We start from the raw sequence: 26,115 nt of genomic DNA, 5'->3' as shown, positions 1-26,115 counted from the left end.
CTGTCCTGTCCGGAAATTGGAGGAACAGCACCTCATATTCCACCTGGGTAGCTTGCGTCCTGATGGCATGAATGTTGAATTCTCCCAATTTTGCTAGTTTAAGAATAAGGAGTAGGCCATTTAGAACAAAGATGAGGAACAACTTTTTCACCCAGAGAGTTGTGAATCTGGAATTCTCTGCCTCAGAAGACAATGGAGGTCAATTCTCTGGATACTTTCAAGAGAGAGTTAGATAGAGCTCTTAAAGATAGCGGAGTCAAGGGGTATGGGGAGAAGGCAGGAACGGGGTACTGATTGTGGATGATTAGCCATGATCACAGTTAACTGCAGTGCTGGCTCGAAGGGCCGAAAGGCCTACTCCTGCACCTATTGTCTATTCTTTGTCGAGCTGCATTTTGCTTTGTTAAAACAGTGTAGGGAGTTGCACGGTTACAGTATGATTACATTAGGATTAAGAATTGAAGTGATAGGCAGCAGGAGGCTTACCCTGAACGTGAATTCTCCACCCTGTGGACTAAACATGTGCCCCCAAAGCAGTCTCCCAATATGCGTTTGGTTTCGCTTTCCCAATATGCTGGAAGGCACACTGTAAATGTTGAACACAGTATACTCTCTTGGAAGAAACACAAGTAAATCATTACTCCAGTCATGACATTAATCAAAGAACTGTTGGCAAATATGTTGTGGGACAACAATGCCAATTGCTGAGCCGCAGAAAGCTTGACGGAAGAAAGTGAGGCTGGCTAGATAGTGCATATGCGTTGGAAGGTCATTTAGAGATGGAATTGGAATCAAGATAGTTTAGGATTATTTTATTATCAACATATAAAGAAAGTGACCGTGACAGAATTTTTCTGCTGGCTTAGCAGTAATGCTGAACTTTCAATGTTGTCATCCAGATATTGTTGCTTTTTTGATTGGCAGCAGTAGCTAATGCATGTTGTATAATTTATCTGGTTCCCTTTCATTGTTAATCTTCCAGTCTGTTCTTAACCATATAACCATATAACCATATAACAATTACAGCACGGAAACAGGCCATCTCGGCCCTACAAGTCCGTGCCGAACAATTTTTTTTTCCTCCTTAGTCCCACCTGCCTGCACTCATACCATAACCCTCCATTCCCTTCTCATCCATATGCCTATCCAATTTATTTTTAAATGATACCAATGAACCTGCCTCCACCACTTCCACTGGAAGCTCATTCCATACCGCTACCACTCTCTGAGTAAAGAGGTTCCCCCTCATATTACCCCTAAACTTCTGTCCCTTAATTCTGAAGTCATGTCCTCTTGAAAATGTTCACCACTTCATTTCCTTGTCCCAGTGTTCTATTTGCCAGCAATGTCACATCCCATTAGAGAGAGAGAAAATGTTCAAAGTCAATCCAATAGCATCTGCCAGTAATTTTTAGAGGCCTATTTAGATTCATTTTTTGTGTGAAAGGACTGCAGATGCTGGTTTAAACTGAAGATAAGTACAAAATGCTGGAGTAACTCAGCGGGACAGACAGCATCTCTGGAGAGAAGGAATGGGTGACCAGTCTTACTCCGACTACATTTTATCTCTGTTTGCTTTGTTGTTGCCTTCTCACAGCGAACAATGATCTATTCTATATTTTCCGTGCTCTATTCCCTTTGTCCTGTTTTCACACCTTACATTTCTTTATCCATGTATCTCCCTCTTTCCTGACATCAGTCTGAAGAAGGGTCTCGACCCGAAACGTCACCCATTCTTTCTCTCCAGAGATGCTACTTGTCCTGCTGAGTTACTCCAGCATTTTGTGTCTCTTAGATTCATTTTTTGTTTGGCCAGTTTAATATATGCTAAGCTCACCTGGAGGAGCTGAAAGCTGATTGCTTGGCCCCCACCTCTCCTCCACTCGCAGGTTGAGTACCGGTTCCCCACAGGGCTGTGTGCTAAGCCCCCTCTTATACTGTCTCTACACCTACGACTGTAGTCCGGCCCACAACAACAACCGCATCGTCAAATTTGCTGACGACACTACTGTGGTCGGACTTATTTCAAAGGGAGACGAGGCAGCCTACAGAGAGGAAGTCCTGAAGTTGACAACCTGGTGCTCAGAAAACAATCTGGCTCTGAACACCAGGAAAACAAAAGAGCTCATTGTCGACTTCAGGAGGCACAGCACCGACTTAGTCCCCCTACACATTAACGGCGAGTGTGTGGAGAGGGTCAACACCTTCCGGTTTCTCGGCGTCCATATCGCGGCTGACATCTCCTGGACGGACAACACACGACAGCGGTCATCAAGAAGGCTCAGCAGCGGCTGCACTTCCTGAGGGTCCTCAGGAAGCACAACCTGGACTCTAACCTGCTGCTGACCTTCTACCGCTCGTCCATCGAGAGCCTGCTGACATACTGCATTACAGCATGGTATGGCAGCTGCACCATGGCAGACAGGGAGAGGCTTCAGAGGGTAACCAGGACAGCGCAGAGGATCATTGGTTGCCCTCTCCCCTCCCTGATGGACATCTACACCTCCCGCTGCCTTAGCAGGGCAAAGAAGATCACCAAAGACAGCTCCCATCCTGCGTTTAGACTGTTCGACCTGCTGCCCTCTGGAAGGCGCTATAGGTGCATCAAATCCAGGACAAACAGACTCAGGAATAGCTGCTTCCCGAGAATTATATCTACCATAAATTCAAATCCACACATGCATTGACTACACCGCCCAACAGGACTTCCATCTGTATATATGTATGTAGCGCCGTAGAATTTGTGCACCTATCCCCCCCCCCCCATCTCCCTTCTGTTTTGTTTTTCTGTTTCTTGTTTTTTGTGTAAAATTGTATGTATGCACTGAGTACGAGCAGCTTTCAGTTTCACTGTACATGTATAGTGACAATAAATGGCATATCTATCTATATCTTCATGTAACTCTTGCACAATTGTGGTCTTTGCATCTGGAAACCATTTTTTGAAGGAGATTCTAGAATGCTGCAGGTAATATAACTTTCCTGATCAGCAGTAGTTCCGTTCTTCTAAAACATCAAATTGAAAACTTTTATCTTTGCACTTAAGTCCATTCATGACAGTGTCTTTCCCCATTTCAGGGCAACTTTGCTCTCCCTAAAACTCTTCTTGTCCCTCACACTGACACACCTTTTTTCTCGTCCTTGGATTCCATGAGGAGCAGATTTGTAAAGCTGTTCTCAGGCCTGGGCCATGTTATATATGAGATGAGATTAACTAGGTTTGGAAACAAAGGCAATGCGGAAGGTTGGGGTTATTGAATTAATGAAGGTGTACACAAGTAGTAAGGTTTTAGATGGGGGGTGGACAAGAAAGACTAGTGTCCCTAGACTAAATGGCATGGATTTGAGATAAATGGTAAGACTTGGAGTTCAAGGAAACATAAAAATGCACCTTTGAGGTGAAATGGGAACATTTTAATAGGAACCTGAGGGGCAACGTTTTCACACAGAGGGTGGTTCGGATATAGAAGGAACTACTCTGAAGAAGCGTCACCCATTCCTTCTCTCCAGAGTTTCTCCAGCTTTTTGTGTCTTTCTTCGAGCTACCACACAGCTCACAGAGGGTGGTTGGGATATAGAAGGAGCTACTCTGAAGAAGCGTCACCCATTCCTTCTCTCCAGAGTTTCTCCAGCTTTTTGTGTCTTTCTTCGAGCTACCAGGGGGTAGTTGAGGTGCATGGATATAAAAGGTTTAGTTGGGATATGGGCCAAACGTGGGCAGGTGGGAGTAGTGTGGATGGGACATCTTTTGCATGGGCAGGTTGGGCCGAAGGGCCTGGTTCCATGCTCTATGACTGGACACAAATGCTATGAAACACAAGCACATAGCTTGACAATGTGACTGGGTAAAGATAATTCTCATGACACCCTGAGCACTTGCAATGACATAACTTATGGGCTGCACTCGTAGACCTGCTTAGTACCAATCTTTGGTGCTGTCTGAGTTTGCATATTCTCGCAAGGGAAGTGCAAGCAAGAGCTGTGCACGGATCACAGCAGAAGGCCCGAAGGTCAGTTTAGTTTGGAGGTAGTTTTAGTTTAGAGCTAAAGCACGGAAACAGTCCCTTCGGCCCATTGAGTCCGTGCCAGCCTACGATCCCCTACACAAGCACCATCCTTCACACTTGGGACAATTTACAATTCTTACCAAAGACAATTAACCTACAAATCTATATGCCTTTGGAGAGTGGGGGGGAAACCGGAGCGCCCGGAGAAAACGCCACAGCGCTGCCCAAAGACCTTTTGTTTCCTCCGCATGCTTCAGTTTCCTACTTCGCAAAAACAAGCTGAAAATTAGCCTGAATGTGAGTGGAGTTGAGGGGCAGAGATGGGTTGCAGGAAAATAATTGGGGAATGGGATTGTTCTGAAGCATGGATTAGTTGTTGTAAACTGCCTCTAATTTGTGGTGAGTGGTAGAATTTGGATGGGCAGAGATATAGATGTGGGAATAACAAAATCAAATTAGGGAAGGGTGGATGCTTGACCATTGGTGCAAATCTTGTGGGTTGAAGGGCCTTTTCCATTCTGTATAACTCTACAACCCACAAGGAGCTGATATGTGTGATTACCCCATGTAGCATGGAAACACTCTTTTAAATAAACTTCTGGCCTTGTGCTATGATCCTTCCACTACCCACGTGTGCAATCCTCCTTCCTTTTCCTTGGCAGATGTGTGTGCACTATTCTCTGTAAGTTTCCACAAAATTCCACAATATTTCAACCTCTATTATTTAGATAAAACTTCCTACATTCCTTCCTCTGGCTTCATAATTTGCAACTCTTCAATCCTTTTGTCTCGCATGTTTTTTCATCTCTGGCCTATATCCGACCATGTGCGTATTAACCCACCGCCCTCACATGTGTTCAGCTATTACCTGCCAAGTTTTGCCTTGCCTCTTATATCTCCCAGGTTTCTTTCCCTCCACAACCAGTCTCAAGAAGGGCCCTGACCCAAAATGTCACCTATCCATGTTCTCCAGGGATGCTGCGTGACCCGCTGAGTTACTCCAGCACTTTGTGTCCCTTTATCCTGGTTTTTGTCAGCAATCTAACTTGTAATTGTTGTCTTTGTTTGGATTGATTTATTGTTTTTACCAGCTCATACTTTGAGATGCTGGAATGGTTTTGCTACATTAAAGATGATTAAAAAAATGTATGTGTTGTTACACAAGATGTGTGCTCGATTAGTGGGCACATTCCAGCAGTTCTTCACTGCCGAAGCAGGGCAGTGTGTCATATAGAAAAAGCTGGCCAAAGCATTCTGTTTAAACCGAGTATTGAAATAAGCAATTGCCAGGAATAATGTTTGCTCGGTAGTACCAAGTTTTATTACCATTGGTGACACGAGACTGCAGATACTGTAATCTGGAGTAAAAGAACATTCTACTGAAGGAATTCAACAGATCAGACAGCATCTGTGGAGGGTAAGGAATTGTTGATGTTTTGGGTTGAGATCCTGTGTCCAGATTGAGCCCAACTTATCCATGCTGATTAAGACAAAAATGCTGGAGAAACTCAGCGGTTGAGGCAGCATCTATGGAGCGAAGGAATAGGTGATGTTTCTGATCAAGACCATCGACCCGAAACGTCACCTAGTCCTTTGCTCCATGGATGCTGCCTCACCCGCTGAGTTTCTCCAGCATTTTTGTCTACTTTCGATTTTTACAGCATCCGCAGTTCCTTCTTAAACTTGCTGATTAAGATGTATTTTTGAGATCCTATTTGTGTGTGTTTTGGCCATATCCCTCTAAACCATTCCTATCTAAATGTATTTTAAACTTTGTAATTGTCCCCATCTCTTCAGCTTTCTCTGGCAGCTGATTCCCTTTACCCACTACCCTCTGCATGGGGAAAAAGTTGCCCTTTCGGGTCCTTTTTAAATCTTTCCCTCTCACTGTAAACCTATGTCCTCTAGTTTTAGACTTCACCAGTCGGGGGGGGGGGGGGGGGGGGGGGGGGGGGGGATCCGCCTTGGTTAAGCTCTTTTTGATTTAATATGCCTCTATAAGGTCGCCCCTCAACCTTCCATACTCGAGGGGAAAAAAAGTCCTGGCCTATCCAGCTGCTACAGGCGCTGTTTGCTTTGCAGAGTTATCAACCTGTCCATTGGTAACCAGTTGGGCCTCCTCCAGTGGTTTCACAACTCTTGAAACCTGTCTCACACTTGCTGTTCTTATCCCTGCCATTTGTTCCAACTATCTGCCTGTCAAAAAATCCCCCTTGCCTGTGCCAACCTATTAGCATGCTGTGTCCTGCCTCACCTCTTTTGCCAGCTTTCATCTCCTCCCCCACCATACAATCAGCTGTGAAGAAGGTTCTCGATCCGAAATGTCACCCGTCCATGTTCTCCAGTGATGCTGCTTGACCTACTGACTTACTCCAGCACTTTGTGTATTAATCAGCATCTGCGACTCCTTGGCTCTACATAGTTACTTTTCTAACTTTCTATTTCAGTTTGGATTGCTTTGTCTGGAATGCTGATTACCACAAGTTAAAATGTCGGATCAAGATCTAGTGACCCAGCACCCTCAACCGCAGGTAAAATGCCAGCAGTCCAAGTTTATTATTGGCTCCGTGTCCGAGGACAACTCGGAGGATGAGATCGGAATGAGCGGCAGCAAGTCGGATATTACGGAAGACAAGGAGCGATCGTTATCACCCTCCTCTGTAAATTCTGACAGTCTGTCTGATCTGGGGATGAACAACGATGGTTTTCCTCTACAAATGAGGTAATACTTGTGATGTTTAAGTAAAATATCATGTGCCGTTTTGCTTCTGCAGTGTGACCTCCTCTTAATGGAATTTAGATGTGTTGATGGTTCAATGGTGCTTTATTATCACATGTGCAAATGTACGGTGAAATTATTTTCTTACATACAGTCCAGTACAGTATTGCCATACTCAATTAACAAAGTACTGAAATAGTCCACTGAGCCTGCATGCAAAAGGTGCCAGGTTTTGGTGCCCTTTTCAAGGTCCAGTCTTTGCCTTAATTGTTATGAGCGATGCCTGATATACACAAGCTCCAAGGATCAGCTAATCGAGGCAGGTTCTCCTTAAAAGATCGTTCTACCGTACAACCAACAATCTTTAAGCCATTGGGGAGTATTGGCTAGGAATGAGTGCACATAGCAACGATGAGAGTTGGAAGGCAAACCAATGTGTGCAGAAGGGAGTTTTATGTGAAAAGGAACTTCCAACAGGAAGGAGCTACGCTGGTGCCTGTAAAGGCAAGCGGAGTCTCAGAATACCTGGAGTTCAGCAATACAATGTGCAGGTTTGTAAGTTAATTGGCTTCTGTAAAATTGCCCCATGTGTGTCGGGTGGACGAGAATCACCTAGAACTAGTGTGAACGGGTAATCGGATCTGCCAAGTAGTATGGATTTTCTGTATTTTGCATGGAAATGCGATAAGAATACGGATGTACGGACTCCCTGTTTCATCTTGCTGCTTAAAAATTGGAAGGATATAAAAATTCATACTGTAACTCAAAAAATTATAGCAGTTTAAATCTATTAGTATTTAAAATTTCAAGATCTGGATGATTATTTTTGTAAGCTTTGATCTGCCTGTCCCGCTACAGGTTTAAACAGCGCTGTCAGTTCAAACAGAAGTATACAAAGAGATGGCAATGAATGCACGGTCAAGTAAGGTGCATAGAAGACATGTCAATTGGTAGCAAAATTATGCATTCTTGTACTCTTACATGGGTATGACCGCACATAAAAAACAACTTTTATTTCAGCAAAATGGCACCGTGTAAAAATACTGATTTCCTCAGCAAAATACTGATTTTCAGGTAAAGGAATACTGAAATGCTCCAACAAAACTTGGCAGATCTGGATAATCGATGGTCGCCAGGTAGATGGACCTGTTTCCATGCGGCATCTTTTTATCAATTCAATCAAATGCTCTTTCCATGTTGAGAAACAAGTCTTATCTTTATTTCCGAATGTTGCTACATATGGCATATCTCAATGGAAGCAGCCTGCAAGAATCCTGAGGCAAGGTTTCAGTGAATGGGGGTGGCACTGACCTCCACCGTACCATCGAAATAGGCACTTGCCCGAGTTTCATGTTGAGGTTTTCACGTGTTACACTCAGTGTGAACTATCTTGTGGAACAGTAGTCTGTATGATATTGTCTCTGCCAAATGGGATGAAAAGGTGATGATATTTTGACTCGGGACTCTTCTTCCTGATGCAATACTCAGCTGGTAGTTGCTGCCTCACAGTGCCAGGGACCCCAGTTCCATCCTGCCGAAGGATGCTGTCTGTGTGGAGTTTGCATGTTCTCCCTGTGACGGTGTGGGTTTCCTCCGAGTGCTCTGGTTTCTTCCCATATCCCAAATTCAGCAGGTTTTTATAGGTTAATTGGCCCTTGTAAATTAGTGCGTAGGATGAGAAAGTGGGATAATATAGAACTAGTGCAAGTGGGTGAGCGATGGTCGGCCAAAGGACCTGATTCCATGCTGTATCTCTAAACTAAACTAAACTGCATTGATGAGGTATCAACCAAATTTGATAAGAAGATGCTTTATTGTCAAGCTTGAGTGGAGGTGGTTTTCTGGGATACCTCTTTTGTCATGTGTCTGTTTCTTTCATTTTTTTAAATGAACATGGAACGACGTTTATTTCATTTATTTCTAATGGCAGATTTAAAAGTTGGTTCTCCTTGAAGTGAACAACACGTTACAAAGACCAATTTAGTTTGAGATACAACGTGAAGATTGGCCCTTCAGCCCACCGAGTCCGCCCTGACCAGCGATCCCTAGACACTAACACTATCCTACACACAATAAGGACAATTTATAATCTTTACCAAAATCAATGAACCTACAAACCTGTACGTCTTTGGAATGTGGGAGGAAACTGGACCACCTGGAGAAAACCCACGGGGTCACGGGGAGAATGGACAAACTCCACACAGACAGCACGCGCAGTCAGGATTGAACCCGGCTCGCTGGTGCTGTAAGGCAGCAACTCTACCACTGCACCACTGTGCTGTGCCGGTGGCATACTCGTTGCAATATTAGCGAGAAACAAATTTGGGGTATCGCACTACTATCTAGGTCATTTGACCCCAGAATAGGGCATACAAAAATCTGCACCAACATTTCAAACACTATAAATGACTGGGGATAGCAAAATTCGTTAATAAATCATCAATGCAGTTTTTGTATCAGAAGACGAGTCCTGACCCAAAATGTCATCTGTCCATGTCTTCCAGAGATGCTGCCTGACCCACTGAGTTACTCCAGCACTTTGTGGAGTTTTTGTTTGTACATGCAAGGGGATTATTATGGATTTATTTAGATGAATTTCTTACCGCGGTGTCAGAACAGCACTAAAATAGCAACTAGGTCATGTGCTCAAGTTCATGACATGGGCCTTGAACTTATGCCATCGAGCCAGAGATGATATTTACCTATGCTGTTAATGGGATGTATTGAAATGCTTCAGCTTTGCCAATTCCCATTTAAGTTAACGATAGGAAAAGATACTGCAGTCAGTAGAGATAAACAGGTCGTCTGCTGATGACCTGTTTATCTCTACTGACTACATACAGTATCTCTTCCTATCGCCAATTTAAATGAGAATTGGCAAAACTCCAGCACTTCAATACATGGGTCCTCTGTTGCCTGATCCCTCAACCTGAATGTTGTTGTAGGCATTTGGTAGTGAATGGCCTGGTGAAATATGTTGCAAGTGTGAGGAGAACCTTTGCTTTCCTTCACCTGAATTGGTTATTATCTTCTTGTGTGCTATGTGATCAAACAGGGAGGGATGAGAGTCATAGACTCTTAGAGCAAGGAAACAGGGCTTTCTGCCCAACACTTTTGTACTGCACAACTCAGACTTGTTTTCAGTTTTTGCTCAAGATTGCAGCATTTGCCGTTCTTTATTACTAAAGAAGATTCCCAACCTGAAACATCACCTGTCCTTTCCCTCCAATACAACATTTTCCAACATTCCATCTTTGTGCAACATATTTTGTTTTGTTTTCACGTAATCCTGGATGTGTCATTGAAGAGAAAGCTGGTGCTGACACCTAGAAATGTAGGAAAGAACTGCAGATGCTGGTTTAAATCGAAGGTAGACACAAAATGCTGGAGTAACTCAGCAGGACAAGCTGCTTCACTGGAGAGAAGGAATGGGTACGTTTAGGGTCAAGACCCTTCCGCATTTTGTGTCTACCTGATACCTAGAAGATTATTTTCACTGCTTTAAGTGAAGCTGGGATTTTATTTTGTTACTAGGGTGTAGTTTCCATCTTCCAACCTACCTCATTGCAGATATTGTACCGAATCTCTGTACCTGTAAAGCTATAACACTATATTCTGCCCTCTGGTATTTTTCCCTTTGCATGACCTGTTGTTCATGGGCATGGCTTGAAATTACTCGTATAGTATGATTAGATTTGATTGGAGTGTATGCAATGCAAACAAAGGTTTATTATTGTTTCTTGGTACACGTGACAATAATAAACCAATGCCAAGTGGCGTTTCAATGTGTGCGTGAGTGGTTGTATAAAAGCAAGGCATTTATAGATAGAACTGAACAAATGAATCTTTCAGCAAAAAATGCAACTGTGGCAATGATCAAATTGTTTGCACGATGGAACTAGATAGCGAGGAGAGTGAGGGGTGGATTTGGGAGACAGACAGGAAGGTGATGGGTGGAAGCGGGTGGGGAAGGAGAAAAGTGGGGGGGGGCTGATGGGGTGTGTGTGCGCGCGTACACACACACACACACACACACACACACACACACACACACACACACACACACACACACACACACACACACACACACACCCTTCACCAGCAAGCGGGGGGGAGTACTGTCTGAGTGAAATTCACATGTTGCAGAGCCAAGGTGATACAATCACACACTGCGATGAACAGGAAGGTTGGCGCTGTAATTAAGACGGCTAAAGCACAGTGTACGGTAAGTCCTTTAAAAGAGGGGGCGAGAAGGAGTGGAGACAACCTTTAAGAAGCCAGAGCTACATGGCTGTGAAACTCGGCGGACATTTAACATTACCGGTTGGTTATCCTTGGTTCTGAAAACTAGTGCTTACATTTTTTTCCCCCAATGAGCCAATGAAATTCACCGGTCAGCACCGCTACAACCTACGAGAACCTTCGACCTCCTGGTAACCCAATAGGACCTCCACGTGACCCACCTACGGCTCAAGAATTCTCCCTCCTCTCCATGGTGGCTTCATTCTGGTTGGCGCAAATATTTCAACATGAAAAATTTGCGGCAACAGTAATGAGGCCGCGACTAATTCCCAGAATGCGAGAACTCCTCACGACCATGAAGGCAACTCCCCCGGCAACCACCCGCGGACATGTGGCGACCGCAGTCTCCTGCAGTCGCCTAAAAAGTTGCCTGTGGGACAGGCCCATAACTAACATTATGAAAGGCACAGCACAGGTGCACGTCTTTGTAGACTTTGTAGAATCTTTAGAATTTAGAGATGCAGAGACGATTGAGGCCAGAAAGGTGGGCACGGGAAGGGGTGTTGAATGGCATCCCTCTCTGACGGCACAGCAGAGAAAAGGAACTGCACAGTACTGGATATGAGTTACAGCTATCAGGTTAATTCCCGGGGTGGCGGGACTGACATGATGAAAGAATGGGTCAACTGGGCTTGTATTCACTGGAATTTAGAAGGATGAGAGTGGGGTCAGACAAAAACATATAACATCCTTAAAGGATTGGACAGGCTAGATGCAGGAAAAATGTTCCCGATGTTGGGGGAGTCCAGAACCAGGAGTCACAGTTTAAGAATAAGCAGCAGGTCATTTAGGACTGAGATGAGGAAAAACTTCTTCACCCAGAGAGTTGTAAATCTGTGGAATTCTCTGGCAGTGGAGGACAATTCACTGAATGTTTCAAGAGAGTTATATTTAGCTCTTGGTGCTAAAGGAATCGAGCGATATGGGGGAAAAAGCAGGAACAGGCTACTGATATTAGATGATCAGCCATGTTCGTATTGAATGAACATTAGTTCAAATTCCCCAAATCCATGTCCTGTCTATATGTCTTTAAAACATTGTCCCTGCTTCTTCCACTTCCCTTGGCACTTTGTTCCATTCTCTCTGGAATTCTCTGCCACAGAAGGTAGTTGAGGCCAGTTCATTGGCTATATTTAAGAGGGAGTTAGATGTGGCCCTTGTGGCTAAAGGGATCAGGGGGTATGGAGAGAAGGCAGGGATGGGATACTGAGTTGGATGATCAGCCATGATCATATCAAATGGCAGTGCAGGCTCGAAGGGCCGAATGGTCTACTCCTGCACCTATTTTCTATGTTTCTCACCACCCTCTATATGAAAGATTTGACTCCCATGTCTTCTTTAAGTCCTTCCTGTGCTCTCTTGCTTACTTTCTTATATCACCCTTAGATCTGGATGAATAGTTATACTTCTGTGGAGAGTTAGAGATGGTGCAGGAGAACCCCAAGCATGTGCAGACGTATTTAGCTGCCTTTTTATAAAATTAGCTGAAATATTGCGTACAGCTGTGAATTTATTAAAATACACTATGACCATGAAACCAGCCAGTGCTGCACTGCTCTATGAGACTGGCACTTGAAACAACAGATTTGAAAAGGCTTTATTGAGCCCAGGATTGTTTGGCTTTCATGGAGCCTTGTTGGTGCTCGATCTTTACATTCTCCTGGGACAATGCAGGCTGGTACAAAACAGCAAGCATACATTACAAATCTCAGTGGATTACTCTGAAAACAGATAATAATGGAATGAAAGATGTGCGCCTGCAATGCTGGAAAATAATTAGGTCTTTAAAGATACAGCACAGAAATAGGTCCATCGGCCGATCGATTCCACGCTGACCACGCCAACCATCGATCACCCGTTCACACTAATACAAACACCAATTAACTACCAACTTGCAGATCTTTGGGATGTGGGAGGAAACCAAAGCACTCGGATGATCCATGTGGTCACAGGGAATCTCCATGTGCAATCTCCACGCAGACAGTCCTACTCAAGGGCAGGACTGAACTTGTTTCTAGTGCTGTGAGGCAGCCGTTCTACCAACTGCATTACTGCCGCCCTCAAGCAAGCTAGTGAGGTCTCCGCATTTTGTCTCAGAGAGCTCTGAGATGCGGAGTGATCTGGGTGTGTTTGTACATGATTCACAAAAGGCCAGCATGCGTACACGGCAAGTAACAGGGAAAGCTATTGAAGTGTTAAAACTTAGTAATTAAAACTAAAATAGGAATGGGTTATTCTGCAGGACATTAAGAGCACTGCGTGCAATAGTATATTCCTTAAGGGCCTGTCCCACGAGCATGCGACCTGTATGCGGCAAGCGTGACCAAACCGGAAGCGGGGGGCCGCGCGGAGGTCGAGTGATCCCTGCACAGGGCCGGTCCCACCAGCATGCGCCTGCATGCGGCGAGTGCGACCAAACCAGAAGCGGGGGCCTCGCGAAGGTCGAATGAGTGACGTGAAGTTCGAGCGAAGTCCGCGGGAAATTCATGCGTGACGTATGGCGTCAAGACGCTGCGTACGCCGTCGAGACACTGCGCACGCCTGTCGAGGCGGTGCCTACGGCGTCGAGGTGGCTGCGGGCTGGCAGGCCGTTGCCGCACGGAATTTTTGAACACGGTCAGTTTTTCGGAGCCCCGCACGATGTCAGGACCAGCTCCGCACAACTCCATACGGCTCCGCCGATTGAAGTGGGACCAGCCCCGCGAGGCCGTACGGCTCAAGTGACCACGTTAGGTTGTGTTTGCCGCATGGAGTCGCATGCTCGTGGGACAGGCCCTTTATGATCATCAGCTTCACCTTGTTTCCTCTTATCGTCCAACTCCACCTGGGGTAATTTACAGTTGCCAACCAGTGTATCTTTGTGATGTGGGAGGAAACTGGAACATCCATGGGAACTCCTTGAGGCAACAGGGAGCACACACAGTATCAAAGATCTTATAGCGAAGCTATAAGATCTTTGCACAGTATTGCAGGGCAGGAGCAAACCCAACTCAGTGGAGCTGTGTGGCAGCAGCATTGTGTCAGCCTAGGCTGCCAGCCCCTGACAACCTCTCGATTCTGGTCCTCTCTTGCTGAGAGGTTACTGGGTGACTGTCTAGTACCTCGTCATCGTGGTGAGAGGTTGGGCAGAAGAACAGCACCACTAACTTCAACATACACAAGACATTGTCAGCAGAAGTCATAGTGGAGCTTTCGGCCATGGTTACAAACACACAGCATTTATTTCCCTCCATCCCATTCTCCCCCTCACTTCCATGTGCCCCACATGTATCTGCATCTATTTCTCCCGTTCCCCATTCCCATCCACTTATTTTCCTTCCTCTGGCTGAACATTTTGTGCATCCTCTATCCTTATTTCCTTATCTCACACTTTTTGTCATTTATAGAAACATAGAAATTAGGTGCAGGAGTAGGCCATTCGGCCCTTCGAGCCTGCACCGCCATTCAATATGATCATGGCTGATCATCCAACTCAGTATCCCGTACCTGCCTTCTCTCCATACCCCCTGATCCCCTTAGCCACAAGGACCACATCTAACTCCCTCTTAAATATAGCCAATGAACTGGCCTCAACTACCCTCTGTGGCAGAGAGTTCCAGAGATTCACCACTCTCTGTGAAAAAAGTTCTTCTCATCTCGGTTTTAAAGGATTTCCCCTTTATCCTTAAGCTGTGACCCCTTGTCCTGGATCTCTGATCTCTGGTCTTTGTCCAACCATCTGCTAATTATCTCTCTCGAGACTCGAGACCTTCAACTCTGGATGAACTTTTTACCACCGCAACCTTGTGGCATTATTGTCTCATGTATGAAGGTACGGTAGAAACCTCTTCAGAAACCCGGGACCTTCAGCTCTTCTCTTGGGACCTACTGCGCTTCCGACAGTGCTGCAATGAGGGAAGGCTTTTTCCACACAAAATGGTAAAAGTTCGGAACTCCATTATATAAAGTGCAATTGATAGGCTAACTTTAATTCTGGGATTCATTCTGGGAGGAAAAGAGGTTTATTGTGTTGTATCACACATCAGCCACAATCTTGTTGTATCATTGAACATGGTTATCAGACTAAATGTTCTGCATGTTACTATATGCAGTCTGAAGTGAGAAATGTGTTCTGCCATTAATGGTAATATAGTGTGTAGGAAGGAACTGCAGGCGCTGGTTTACACCGAAGATAGACACAAAATGCTGGGGTAACTCAGCGAGTCAGGCAGCATCTCTGGAGTGAAGGAATAGGTGACATTTCGGGTCGGAACCCTTTTTCAAACTGAAAGTTGCCTCCTTTTCTCCAGAGATGCTACCTGACCCACTGAGTTACTCCAGCATTTTGTGTCTATCTTCAATGATAACGTAGATATATAAGTTCAAGTTGAAGTATTGTATCTTCGCAGTAAGTGACGAGGTCAACGTCTTCCTATTTCTCTTACTGTGTAATATTTTATTTTATGTGCCTGCACCACCTCTGATCCACGATATCTTGATGTCGTGTTTATAGAATGAAATTAGCTTGAACGTGAAGACATCATTGTAGCCTGAGTCTGAAGAAGGGTCTCGACCTGATACGTCACCTATCCATGTTCTCCAGGGATGCTGCCTGAACTGTTGAGTTACTCCAGCACTTTGTGTCTTTCCTTGGTAAACCAGCATCTGCAATTCCTTGATTTTGAATTGTAGCCTGGTGCTTGATTTATTTTTGTCCAAGATGCGAGTTAATTTGTTGACAGAGGCAGAGCTGTAATTGGCTGCAAAAGCATGATTATTTTTATTGTCAGAGCTATACAGTTCTTCAGAACATCACTAGCCCTGCTCAGCTATGACATGGCTGCAACAGACAGACTGCGTCATTATTTTAAGTTATAGCCATTTGCTGTTATGAGCGTGGGTTTGAATGAGAGCCAGAGTTGGTTATTAATGCAGCAACGTTCATCCAGAGATGCAGGGAGAACAATATCGGTGCAATGGGACTTACTCGTCAAAAGTAAAATATTTTATCTTCAGGCTGACTAACTGTATTCGGTAAATCATGTACAATTTTTCCGAGTCTGGAAGCTGGTGACACTCGACTAATCATGGACGAGTCTGGAGGGGAGAACCAGAGGATGATATACTACTTACTGCGGCGGTTAGTAAGTGGTTAGGTTAAAGAATAAAAATGTGAAGTGCATGTCTGCTTGTCGCTGAATGAGTTAAGTTCTAAACCTTGCAGAGATTATGTGACTCTTGTCGTCCCTCTAAGGGTCCTGGGTGGTGAGACGCAGGTGTGTTCGGCTTCTGCAATGCTCATTTGACTGATGCCAAGGATGCAGCACCCATCAAATGACCGTAACCTTATTAATTGATCAGGCACTTAGAAATGATTTCACTTTTCTTCCTGCCCTGAAAGCTGTATTTATCCAGTGCCCTGCTTCATGTAAAAACTCAGATGGTAAACGATTAAACTATGGAAGGTGTTTTATTCAACGTTAGCATTTCGCTGGACTTGAAGTCTGCAGAGCAAGTGTATTGCAGCAAAGGTCACTTATTTTTACTGAAGGTGGGGAATATTGACCGATTTGCTTTTTTTTAAACTTTCTGGCTTAATGCTATTTCAGTGGAATGTAACACCTTGACTAAGTGGCCTTCTGTCAAGGATCTTTTCTGTTTGATGATGTGAATGTATTTAATGGCTAAGTCTCCAACAGTATCATGCAAAGAAGGGAGTAAATGTCTTTACTTTCAAAATGCAGCATCTTTTTCTTGGTGGGGAAATGCAGAGAGTTCAAGGAATAGACCTTTTCATCAGACAAAGGAGATACAAGGATGCTGGAATCTTGAGCGAAACACAAAGTGCTGGAGGAACTCGGTGTGTCAGGCAACATCTATGGAGAGGACAAAATGTGTAGGAAGGAACTGCCAATGCTAGTTTTCACCAAAGATAGACACAAAATGCTGGAGTAATTCAGCCAGTCAGACGGCATTTCTGGAGAAAATAAGTAAGTGATGTTTCGAGTCGAGTCACTTTTCCAGACTGAGAATCAGCAGAGAGGGAAACATTTCTGTAACTTTCCATACCTCTAGTGCTGGAGTAACTCAGCAGGTCAGGCAGCATCTCTGGAGAACATGGAGAAGCGCCGATTCAGGGCTGGATCTTTCTTCAGACGTCCGAAGGGGCCGACCTGAATCATCACTTATTCATGTTCTCCAGAGATGCTGACTGACCTGCTGAGTCAATCCAGCAGTTTGTAAACCAGCAGCTGTAGATTTATGTTTAGGTTTATTATTGACTCGTGTACCGTGGAAAGCTTTGTTTTGCAAATCAGATATTCTGTACATTAATCAGTTGAAACTCCAGTAAAATAGGTAGAGCAAAGCGGAAGTTGTAGTCCCTTGTGTCTGAGAGCTTTATGTCCTTTTGCATCACGCCCATTTTCCTGGTCTTGTACTGAGCAGGAATTTCAACTGAAGTATTATTCAGCTTGTTCTCTAAATTGCGATCTTGACTGCGACCACCAGTTGGCGCAGTGGTTGAGTTAGTCATCATTTTATTGTCATGTGTACCAAGGTACAGTGAAAAGCTTTTGTTGCATGCTGACCAGTCAGCGGAAAGACAATACATGATTACAATCGGCCCAGCAACCCGGAGTTGCTGCCTTATAGCACCAGAGAACCGGGTTTGATCCTGACTACGGGTGCGGAATTTGTATATTCCCTCTGTGACCACATGGGTTTTTTCTGGGTGCTTTGTTTTCCTCCCACATTCCAAAGACGTGCAGATTTGTAGGTTAATTGGCTCGTATAAATTGTCCCTAATGTGTAGTGTAGAACCTGTATATGGGTTACCATTGTTCAGTGTGGACTTGGCGGGCTAAAGGGCCTGTTTCCACACTATATCTGTAAAAACTAAACCAACCTTGTACATGAGCCTTGATAGATTCTCCTTATCGCCACAGGCCAAGCATGTCGGGATTGCATCTGATGAAACAAGGACGGGACAAGAAGAAGCTGGAGCTACAGAGAGACTTCACAGTTGCTTCCCCAGCTGAATTTGTAACTCGCTTCGGCGGCAATAAAGTTATTGAAAAGGTAAGCGAGACGTTTTCTCAAGCTTTCTATCTTTAATCAGACATGTGAACTGGAACAGACGAAAAAGCCACGATATTGTTATGCCTTCTAATTAATTGTGTTAAACGGACCATGGCGAAAGAAGCATTGTCCATTTTTGAACAAAAGATATATTAAAGATGAGTGTCCAAGGTTTGGTCAAATGGCTGGATGCTATCTTAAGTGCAAAAGTCTACTTAGTCCATCAAACCTCTCTTGTGTAACATGTTTAATTTAGTTTAGAGACACAGCATGGAAACAGGCCATGCAGCCCACAGAGTCCACGTTAACCATCCATCACACTAGTTCTATGTTATATTTTCTTAAGGAAATGTTGTGCATTATGTGGATCGCATGTAAAACAAAGCTCTTCACTGTACCTCGGTACATGGGACGATAATAAACCTAAACCTACCATCTAAGTTTACTTTTCGAGTTCCCATCCTAGCTAGTAACTTGCTATGACTGTCCAACAGGTTCTGATTGCTAACAATGGTATTGCTGCCGTGAAGTGCATGAGATCCATACGACGCTGGTCTTATGAAATGTTCAGGAACGAGCGTGCCATTCGATTTGTTGTCATGGTTACACCAGAAGACCTGAAAGCTAACGCAGGTCAGTTTATGTGCAATATCACCTGGAGACGTTCTTAAGGGAAAACACACCAGATTACTTGAGATACGGAAAGAATTCAACAATTCAGCAACTGAAAATAGAGCACAGGTAGAGGGTGAGCACTGGAGTAATATTGAGATCTGAGGATTGTAGGACACGGGGGAATTTATGGAGTTGAATAAGCACATGACCAGAGAAGGATTTAAAAATTAAGAAAAAGTATTGCCAAATTGAGAGAGTCAACAAGCTCAGTGGGAATTAGAATTCAATGTGAACTTAGATATATGCATCAGGATTTTAAATAAGATCAACATAGAACAGTACAGTACAGGGACAAGCCCTCAGCCCTCAATGTCTGTGCTGAACATGCTGGCATATTAAGCTAATCTCCTCTACCTGCACGTGATCCATATTCCTCCATTCCCTGCCTATCTAAACGACTCTTAAATGCCATTATTGTATCTGCTACCACTGCCACTTCCACTGTGTAATAACAAAAACTAGCCCTGCACAACTCATTTAAACTTTGTCCCCCTCATCTTTAAAGCTATGTCTCCAGTATTTGACATTTCCAACCGAGGAAAAACATTGTGATTGTCTACCCTTTCTATGCCTCTCATAGAAACATAGAAAATAGGTGCAGGAGTAGGCCATTCTGCCCTTCGATCCTGCACCGCCATTCAATATGATCATGGCTGATCATCCAACTCAGTATCCCATCACTGCCCTCTCTCCATACCCCCTGATCCTATTAGCCACAAGGGCCACATCTAACTACCTCTTAAATATAGCCAATGAACTGGCCTCAACTACCTTCTGTGGCAGAGAATTCCACAGATTCACCACTCTCTGTGTGAAAAATGTTTTTCTCATCTCGGTCCTAAAAGACTTCCCCCTTATTCTTAAATTGTGACCCTGTGTTCTGGACTTCCCCAACATCGGGAACAATCTTCCTGCATCTAGCCTGTCCAACCCCTTAAGAAGTTTCTATAAGATCCACTCTTAATTTTCTAAATTCTAGTGAGTACAAGCCGAGTCTATCCAGTCTTTCTTCATAATAAAGTCCTGCCATCCCAGGAATCAGTCTGGTGGACCTTTGGTGAATCATAATTGCCTCAACTTCTATCAGGTCATTACACAGCCTCTGATTTAAAAGGGTTTTGGATACGCAGGGAAAGGAGGGATATGGATTATGCGCAGGTGGATAATGACAGTATCATGTTCGGTACAAACATTGTGGGACGAAGGGGCTGTTCTTGTGCTGTGCTGTTTTATGACGAGCAGGTTCAAGGAGGTCACTCTTGCACGGTTTATTATTATTTTGCAAAAGGAATAGAGAAATAGTGCAAGCGGAACCATCTGCCAGCAAGACGCAGAGATGAAGGAGAAAATTGTGAGTGTGTGAACAAGGAACATTAGTCTGTCACGTGGAAGTGACCAGTTGGTAGCCTGTTGAATGCCATAAATGTGTGCACTTTAGAATATCAAGCACAGCAAACCTTTGGACATTCATTAATCACTGTGTGGGGTTGTAAGTTAATTGGTTTCTGTGAATAGTCCCGAGTGTGTAGAATAGATCTAGTGTATGTGGTGATCGTTGATCAGTGTGGATTTGGTCGAAGAGTCTGTTTCCATGCTGCATCTCTAAACTAAACTAAAATAATGAATTTGCACTATGATGGTTTGTCTCGGGTATTTTAAGTTGTGTTGAGAATGTTTGCTTTGCTTGCAGAATACATTAAAATGGCAGACCACTATGTTCCTGTACCAGGAGGACCAAACAATAATAACTATGCAAATGTTGAACTGATCCTGGATATAGCAAAACGCATCCCAGTCCAGGTACTGTTGGAAATGCATCTACAAAGTTGTCTCAGTTTACACTTATCTTGAGTTGGTTTCTTTTGGGACAATTATAATGTACAACTGCCCTGCTTTTCAAAATAGCTTGAACTCTTTATTCCTTGTTCTGTTTTCATCCACATTGCATGTACCTGAGATGCTTCTGTAACTTTTTCATTGGCAGTTATAATCTTACTTATTTTCCTGCTCATCTCTCCTCTCATTTCATTCTTCGGCTCCGGTGGGAGTGTAGTCACCACACTTGCAGCCAGGATAAGAGCAGTAGGTTATTCCATACAGCCGGGCCTTTTATGACACTCGAAACAGGCAGCATCTCTGGAGAAAATTAATGAATGGGCGATGTTTTGTGTCGGGACTTCATAGTCTGAAGAAGTGCGGCGCGGTGGTGCAGCGTTAGTTTCTGCCTCGCAGCGTTAGAGACACAGGTTTGATCCTGACTACGGGTACTATCTGCAGAGTCTGGACATGGGTTTACTTCAGGTACTCCGGTTTAAAAAAGTTGTAAAATTGTCCCTGGTGTGTAGGATAGTGCTAGTGTACATGGTGATAACTGGTCGGCATGGACTCGGTGGGGCGAAGGGCCTTTATCCGCACTATATCTCTGAAGTCCAAAGGATCCAGACCCAAAACATAACCCATCTTTTTTCCCCAGAGATACTGCCTGAGCCGCTTAGTTACTCCATCCCTTTTTTCTGTTTTCCTCCCAGTTATTTATTTTGTGTTACGTGGAATATTTTTAATGCAAAGTAATTAAAAACTTATCTCTTCTGCTTACAGGCAGTGTGGGCTGGCTGGGGTCATGCGTCTGAGAATCCTAAACTACCAGAACTATTATGTAAACATGGCATTGCGTTCATTGGTAAGAAATGCTATTTCGACTGCCTTGGTCCCTGCTTAATCTATCTATAGATGAATATTAGGAAGCAAGCATAGTTTTGCACCCACAACACTTTTTGTGTTTGTGGAATGTTATGAACAATACACAAGTGACTTTGGATATAAATGTTGCTGACTGGCTCGGGGAAAATCCTGAAATTATAAATTAGATGCATGTTAGCAGTTTTTTGATTGAGGGATTAAAGTTGGTGAAGATAAGCAACTGTTTATTTTTTGATATACAACTAAACAGGCCCTTCGGCCCAACTCGTCCATGCCGACCAAGACGTCCCGTCTCAGACGATGGCAGCTCCGGAAATGAAGTACTTTTTTGCATTGAAGTATCATCCTGTCTAAGGTGGTTCCTGGACATACAAATCTTTGCAAAAAGAGAAACAGAGTGGCACGGTGGCACAGCGCTAGAGTCAATAGATCGTCTACTTGAATGACAGAAGTTTCAGATAACGTTTTGTGACTGCGTTTCAGTAACTCGTTTAAATTACAGTGGAGCCTTGTGTTATTAATGCTAATAGACAATAGGTGCAGGAGTAGGCCATTCGGCCCTTCGAGCCAACACTGCCATTCAATGTGATCATGGCTGATCATCCACAATCAGTACCCCATTCCTGCCTTCCCCACATATCCCTTGACTCCGCTATCTTTAAGAGCTCTATCTAACTCTCTCTTGAAACATCTTGAGAACCGGCCTCCACCTCCCTCTGAGGCAGAGAATTCCACAGACTCACAACTCTCTGTGTGAAAAAGTATTTCATCATCTCCATTCTAAATGGCTTACACTTTATTCTTAAACTGTAACCCTGGTTTTGGACTCCCCCAACATTAGGAACATTTTTCCTGCCTCTAGCGTGCCAATCCCTTAATAACCTTATATGTTTCAATAAGATTTCCTCTCATCCTTCTAAATTCCAGAGTGTACAAGCTCACCCGCTCCATTCTCTCAACATATGACTGCCCCGCCATAATGTAGGTTAGAGATACAATATAGAATTACCTTCTTACTATTGTGAGTGAATCCTTAAAAATACAATTTCTGAGTTTCTCACTGTACATTATCGGAATTTCCTTTGTTTCCCTCACTGGCCAATGATGTAAAGCACATTAGTGCCGTCAGGTGGTACTTTCATTACTCTTGACTCTTGATTTAATCAGTTCAATTTGACCCCATCTTTTTGTCCTTACTCTCAGGAGCCTGCATTGTGAGTAGACTGTATCTTAATTCAGTCCTATGAAATTACCAGTGGGGTTAGTGAACTCTTTGGTGAGATCCACTGTATTATTTTCTGGCTTAGTAAACATGGTTGAACTTTGCTGAAAGCTCTTTCTCTTCTCTTCAGGTCCCCCGAGTCTTGCTATGTGGGCACTGGGAGATAAAATTGCTTCTTCTATCGTAGCACAGACAGCAGGAATTCCCACTCTTCCCTGGAGTGGCAGCGGTAAGACATTGATCTTAATAAATCAAAGACGTGTGTGCTTTAACCTGGACAACTGGACAAGGAACCTTCTTCCTAAAACTGTGAAAGTTGTGTAATAATAAACTCCTGTGGCTTGACAATGTAGGATAAGTATTAATTTTCAACTCTCTTTTATTTCGAATCAATCATAACAAAAGGTATTGAGCCTCAATTTCCGTACTGCTTAGTGTCAGAAGAAGTTTGCAAGTTAAGGAGGTTAAATGCTGGAATTATCCCAACGTGTAAGAAACAGTTAGACAGGTACACGGATAGGACAGGTTTGGAGGGATGTGGACCAAACGCAGGCAGGTGGGACCAGTGTAGCTGGGACATGTTGGGCGGTGTGGGCAAGTTGGGCCGAAGGGCCTGTTTCCATGCAGAATTAACTGTCTGAAAAGGGCATTGAAAGAAGATTCAATTATTCAAGGCCAACAAGAAAACTGCAAATGCAGTAAATAGGGGATAGAACAATGAACAGTACACTGCAGGACACGGCCCTTTGGCCACCATTACTGGGTCGACCGTGATGTCTATCTAGCTAATCCCATCTGCCTGCATGTGATCCGTATATCTGCTTATCTATATATTTAATTATGTCTCGAAATGTTGTCTGAGTCTTTGTACCTGTGACGCTGTTGCACGCAAGATTCCTATTCCAATTAGCCTGAAAAAGGCTTCCTTTAGAATGTTGTCTGTCCATTCCCTCCACAAATGCAGCCTGCCCCGCTGAGTTACTTCAGCACTGGGTACTTTGCTCAATGTTCCAGCACCTGCAGTTCATCGTGTCTCCTATTCTTTATGCTTGTGTATCACAACAATAGCTAGATAGGGCTCTTAAAGATAGCGGAGTCAGGGGATATGGGGAGAAGACAGGAACAGGATACTGATTGGGGATGATCACATTGTATGGCGGTGCTGGCTCAAAGGGCCGAATGGCCTACTCCTGCACCTATTGCTCTATTGCCTATTTTTGAGCTATCCAAGTGAACTGCCAATGCCTACTTCTTGGAAACCTGTGCTACTCTCGTTAAACCCATTCCGCCAACGGTATTTACAGCAAATAATTTCTGGACATGTAAGTGGCATTCAATTGCCTCACTTTTGTTTTCAAGGCCTGCTTATTGATTGGACAGAAACTAAACCTCTGAAACTGATCATGAGCGTTCCTTCTGAGCTGTACGAGAAAGGCTGCATTGCAGACGTGGAGAGTGGTATGAAGGTGAGGGGTAAATATTTATGCACTCTCTATAGTCTGGGGCACTGTAACAGTAACTGCGGCAGCGGTGTCTGCACGGCAAAATAATGGTCAATTATCCTCTCATAACATTCCAGCCAGAAGAGTGAAAAAACACACCTCAAGATTCAGGTAGACAAAAATGCTGGGGAAACTCAGCGGGTGAGGCAGCATCTATGGAGCGAAGGAAAAAAGCAATGTTTCGGGCCGAAAAAGTCTCGACCCGAAACGTTGCCTATTCCTTCGCTCCATAGATGCTGCCTCACTCGCTGAGTTTCTCCAGCATTTTTGCCTACCTTCGATTTCCTGCAACTGCAGTTCCTTCTTAAACAGATTCAGGAACAGTTTCTTCCCAGCTGTTGTCAAGCAACTAAATCATCCCACCACAACTAGAGGGCAGTGCTGAGCTACTATCTGCCTCATTGGAGAACCGCAGATTATCTTTGATCAGACTTTACTGTGCTTTATCTTGGAGTAAACGTTATTCCTTTTATCATGTATCTGTACACTGCAGATGGCTCGATTGTAATCGTGTATTTTCTTCCTGTTGACTGGATAGCATGCAACTAAAGCTTTTCACTACCTCGGTATCTAAAATAAACTAAACTTGTGGTGTTGTTAAAATATGAGAAGCCAAATGAGGCACAGTGGCACAGCTGGTAGAGTTGCTGCCTCACAGCGCCAAAGACCTGGGTTCGATCCTGACCTCGGGTGCTGTCTGTATGGTGTTTTCATGTTCTCCCTGTGAACACGTGGGTTTCTTCCAGGTGCTACGGTTAACCTTCCATGTCCCAAGGATGTGCAGGTTAATTGTAGGTTAATTGGCCTCATCAAAAATGCCCGTGAAGTGTAGAGGGTGGCTGAGAAAGTGGGATAACATAGATGTAGTGTGATTGTCAGCACGGACTCAATGTTAGTACGTTCTCCCTGTGACCGTATGGGATTTTCCAAGGTGTTCCGGTTTATATCCACATTCCAGAGATGTGCAGGTTAATTGGCCTCAGTAAATTTAACAATTGTTTAAATTGCAAGTTGAACTTCCCAGTAAAATGGTTCTTTATTATCACATGTGCCAAGGTAGAGTGAAATTATTTTATTTTGCATACAGTTTAGTAAATTATTACAATACATAAATGCAATCCCAGATTTAGCAACAAGTGGATAGAAGCAGCCCACTATGACCAAATGTAAGAGTTACCGGACAACAGTTATTTTATTCACCCAGTCTAGATTTGTACAGTGATATGGCACTTGCCTGGTACGTTTTATACTGTTTTAATCTATTTATTACATGCGTCAGGCTGCAGAAGACATTGGCTACCCATTGATGATCAAGGCCTCAGAGGGAGGTGGAGGAAAAGGGATAAGAAAGGTGAACAATGCTGAGGATTTCCCAAATCTTTTCAGACAGGTGAGTGAGAAATATATATGATAAAGTCAACTTTGGTTGCACTTTGAAGAATTTTTCATGAGACATGATAGTTCTGAGTTGAATTACCTCTGGTTTACTCCCATGTAATCATAATAATAATAATAATTTTATTTATAGAGCACTTTAAAAACAATCATAGTTGCAACAAAGTGCTGTACATCACTAATCATTGACAAAAAAGTTAATACACACCAATAATAACAATCAAAAGAAATAGTAGGAAAAGATATGTAAAATAAAGAAACATTAAAAACAATAAAAACAGAAGCAAAGTCTCAGGCATGGTCAAAAGCCAGGGAGTACAAATGTGTTTTAACACTGGATTTGAAGATGGACAGTGAGGGGGCCTGTCTGATGTGCAACGGCAGGGTGTTCCAGAGTGCTGGAGCAGCAACAGAGAAGGCTCTATCCCCTCTGAGCTTCCGATTAGACCTCGGTACCTCCAGGAGCAGCTGACCAGCTGACCTGAGGGACCGGGCAGAAGCGTATGGGCGGAGCAGTTCAGAGAGGTAAGGCAG

General features: G+C 43.9%; 1 protein-coding gene across 2 annotated transcripts in view; it reads left to right on the top strand.

Annotated features, from left to right (window-relative positions):
* Positions 1 to 26,115, top strand: part of acaca (acetyl-CoA carboxylase alpha) — a 212,138-nt gene that overhangs the window by 1,671 nt on the left and 184,352 nt on the right. Inside the window, exons 2-9 of one of the 2 annotated variants that reach the window (XM_055658137.1) lie at positions 6,455 to 6,729; positions 17,955 to 18,087; positions 18,582 to 18,720; positions 20,453 to 20,562; positions 21,361 to 21,442; positions 22,815 to 22,913; positions 24,044 to 24,150; positions 25,466 to 25,576. In XM_055658137.1, the coding sequence (XP_055514112.1) occupies positions 6,497 to 6,729; positions 17,955 to 18,087; positions 18,582 to 18,720; positions 20,453 to 20,562; positions 21,361 to 21,442; positions 22,815 to 22,913; positions 24,044 to 24,150; positions 25,466 to 25,576 (1,014 nt within the window). In that variant the 5' untranslated portion in view covers positions 6,455 to 6,496. Of the gene's footprint in view, positions 1 to 6,454; positions 6,730 to 16,089; positions 16,148 to 17,954; positions 18,088 to 18,581; positions 18,721 to 20,452; positions 20,563 to 21,360; positions 21,443 to 22,814; positions 22,914 to 24,043; positions 24,151 to 25,465; positions 25,577 to 26,115 lie in introns of those variants that run through there. The other variant, XM_055658138.1, reaches the window with a different exon arrangement.

The sequence above is a fragment of the Leucoraja erinacea genome, chromosome 28 (assembly GCF_028641065.1).
Source record: "Leucoraja erinacea ecotype New England chromosome 28, Leri_hhj_1, whole genome shotgun sequence".
NCBI lineage: Eukaryota > Metazoa > Chordata > Chondrichthyes > Rajiformes > Rajidae > Leucoraja > Leucoraja erinaceus.
Note: the sequence above shows the minus strand (reverse complement) of the source record. Positions and strands in the feature narration are given on the sequence as shown.